General features: G+C 45.7%; 1 protein-coding gene across 1 annotated transcript in view; it reads right to left on the reverse strand.

The window, feature by feature from the left end:
- LOC122243645 (putative neural-cadherin 2) overlaps nt 1-2,500 on the reverse strand; it is a 186,808-nt gene that overhangs the window by 59,769 nt on the left and 124,539 nt on the right. Inside the window, exons 4-7 of the mRNA XM_086543741.1 lie at nt 2,461-2,500; nt 1,984-1,988; nt 1,633-1,755; nt 798-938 (exon numbers count right to left, since the gene is read on the reverse strand). The exon at nt 2,461-2,500 is cut by the window's right edge and continues 80 nt beyond it. Coding sequence (XP_086399867.1) covers nt 798-938; nt 1,633-1,755; nt 1,984-1,988; nt 2,461-2,500 — 309 coding nt within the window. The remainder of the gene's footprint in view (nt 1-797; nt 939-1,632; nt 1,756-1,983; nt 1,989-2,460) is intronic.

Here is a 2,500-nt window from a genome sequence, read left to right on the forward strand (position 1 = left end):
AAATTAATACATACATACATACATGTACACATACATTGATATATACATGCACATATAAATACATACATACATACACATATACAATAATAGATTCCTATACACGTACATACAAAAATACATACACAAATATACAAACATACAGACAAATACACAAACACACAGACAGATATACAAACATACAGACAGATACACAAACATACATACAAATAAACAAACAAACAGACAGATATACAAACATACAGACAAATATACAAACATACATACAAATAAACAAACATACAGACAGATATACAAACATACAGACAGATACACAAACATACAGACAAATAAACAAACATACAGACAAATACACAAACACACAGACAAATACACAAACACACAGACAAATACACAAACACACAGACAAATACACAAACACACAGACAAATACACAAACACACAGACAAATACACAAACACACAGACAAATACACAAACACACAGACAAATACACAAACATACAAACAAATATACAAACATACAGACAAATATACAAACATACATACAAATACACAAACATACAAATACACAAACATACAGACAAATACACAAACATACAGACAAACAAATATAAAAACATCCATCCAAATATACAAACATCCATCCAAACAGACGAAGATATTAACTCAACGAATCAAAAATTGAAAACCAAGAGGATCATTGAAATCATAGCAATAATGGCAAACCGGAAACCGCCCATTGCAAGACCAGCCAAGCAGCGGTCGGCGTGACGAGGGCGTGACGCGGGTGGTAACTCACGCTCTGTCTGGCTTCGTAGTCGAGGGGCGTCGTGAGGGTGAGGCCGCCCGCGCGCGAGTCTACGACGAAGACGCCGCCCACGCTGCCTGCCACCACGCTGTACGACACCTCGCTCTCTGTGGGTGGAGCTTCGATGTTATCCTATGGGTGCGGTTGGTAGTTTTATGTTGCACGTATATTAAATACATACATGCATGCATATATATATATATATATATATATATATATATATATATATATATATATATATATATATTTATACATATAATATGTACACACACACACACACACACACACACACACTCACACACACACACACACACATATTTATATATATATATATATATATATATATATATATATATATATATATATATATATATATATATGTATGTATGTATGTATACACACTCTCCCGCTCTCTTCCTCTCTCCCTCCCTCTTTCTCTCTCTCTCTCTCCCTCTCTCCATCTCCCCCTCTATATCTCCATCCCCGTGCACATGTACATCAGGGGAAGTAGCGATGCACATTCCCAGAGCCATGGCCGCGCACAGTACCCCGTCCCGAGAGCTCAGTGCCGATTGAGTGCCGATTCGAAGCCATGAGCGTGATGCAGCATCGTAAGGAAGTTACCGAACGATGGCCTTGGCTTTGTCACCAGCGCTCCGGCTTCGCAAAAAGCGTCGTTATGTGCGATCTCCAGGGGGTGGAAGGGGGGAAGGGGAGGAGGAAAGGGGGGAAGGGGGGGGAGACTGAGGGAAAGGGGAGGAGGGAAGGGGGGGAAGGGGGGGGGGAGACTGATGCCTGCATGGAACTCGCAACCACTCGTTCTCACGAGTATTAGAGTCCACTCCATGGCCTCTGGCTCTGTTTCCTCCAACGACAGCGCCAGTTTCGCTCGACTTCCATTCAGAGGCGGAGGAGTCCTGACGAGGGCAAGGAAGGGAAAGAAGGAAACCTGCAATTGCACGTCGGGGCGAGAATGGCAAGGATATTGTGTGCAAGGAGGAAGCTTTGCCGCGACTGCTGCACTTGATGAGCTGAGGAGACGGTGCTGGGGGGTTGGGGTGGGGGTGGGGGTGGGGGTGGAGGGTGAGGGGCTTCTGGCTGGGGATCAACATCTCCGCTAAGTGTCGACACGGATGGAACACTTGCAATGAACGAGGCGTTGAACATGCACACTGACTCGCACTGGAGAGGGCGGGCGTGAGGGCATTCAGTTTACAACATTCCCGTGTCACATGTACTTTCTGTAGTATTTTTTATTTTATTCATTTGCTTTCTGTCTCTTTTTCATTCTATGTTTATTTTTTTTTCCACACTCTCTTTGTTATTCTCGGTCTGTCTGTTTGTCTTTCAGTCTGTCTGTCTATCTGTTCGTCTGTATGTATGTATGTATGCCCGTCTGTTTCTCTCTCTTTCTCTCTCTCTCTCTCCCTCCCTCTCCCCCCTCTCCCTCCCCCCTCCCTCTCCCTCCCTCCATCTCTCCTCCCTCCCTCTCCATCCCCTCTCTCTCTCCCCCCCTCTCTCTCTCTCTCCCCCCTCTCTCTCTCTCTCTCTCTCCCTCCCCCCCTCTCTCCCCCCCCCCCCCCCCCCCCCCCCCCCCTCCCCCCCCCCTCTCTCTCCCCCTGTATCCATAACGAATAAAAAGCGGAGGACTCGCCTGTGGTGTTGGAGGCGGCGTGGAGCGTGAGCAGGAACAC

Source organism: Penaeus japonicus, unplaced genomic scaffold (genome assembly GCF_977035675.1).
Source record: "Penaeus japonicus unplaced genomic scaffold, GWHDUDI00000001_assembly GWHDUDI00000014, whole genome shotgun sequence".
In the NCBI taxonomy this organism is placed as follows: Eukaryota; Metazoa; Arthropoda; class Malacostraca; order Decapoda; family Penaeidae; genus Penaeus; species Penaeus japonicus.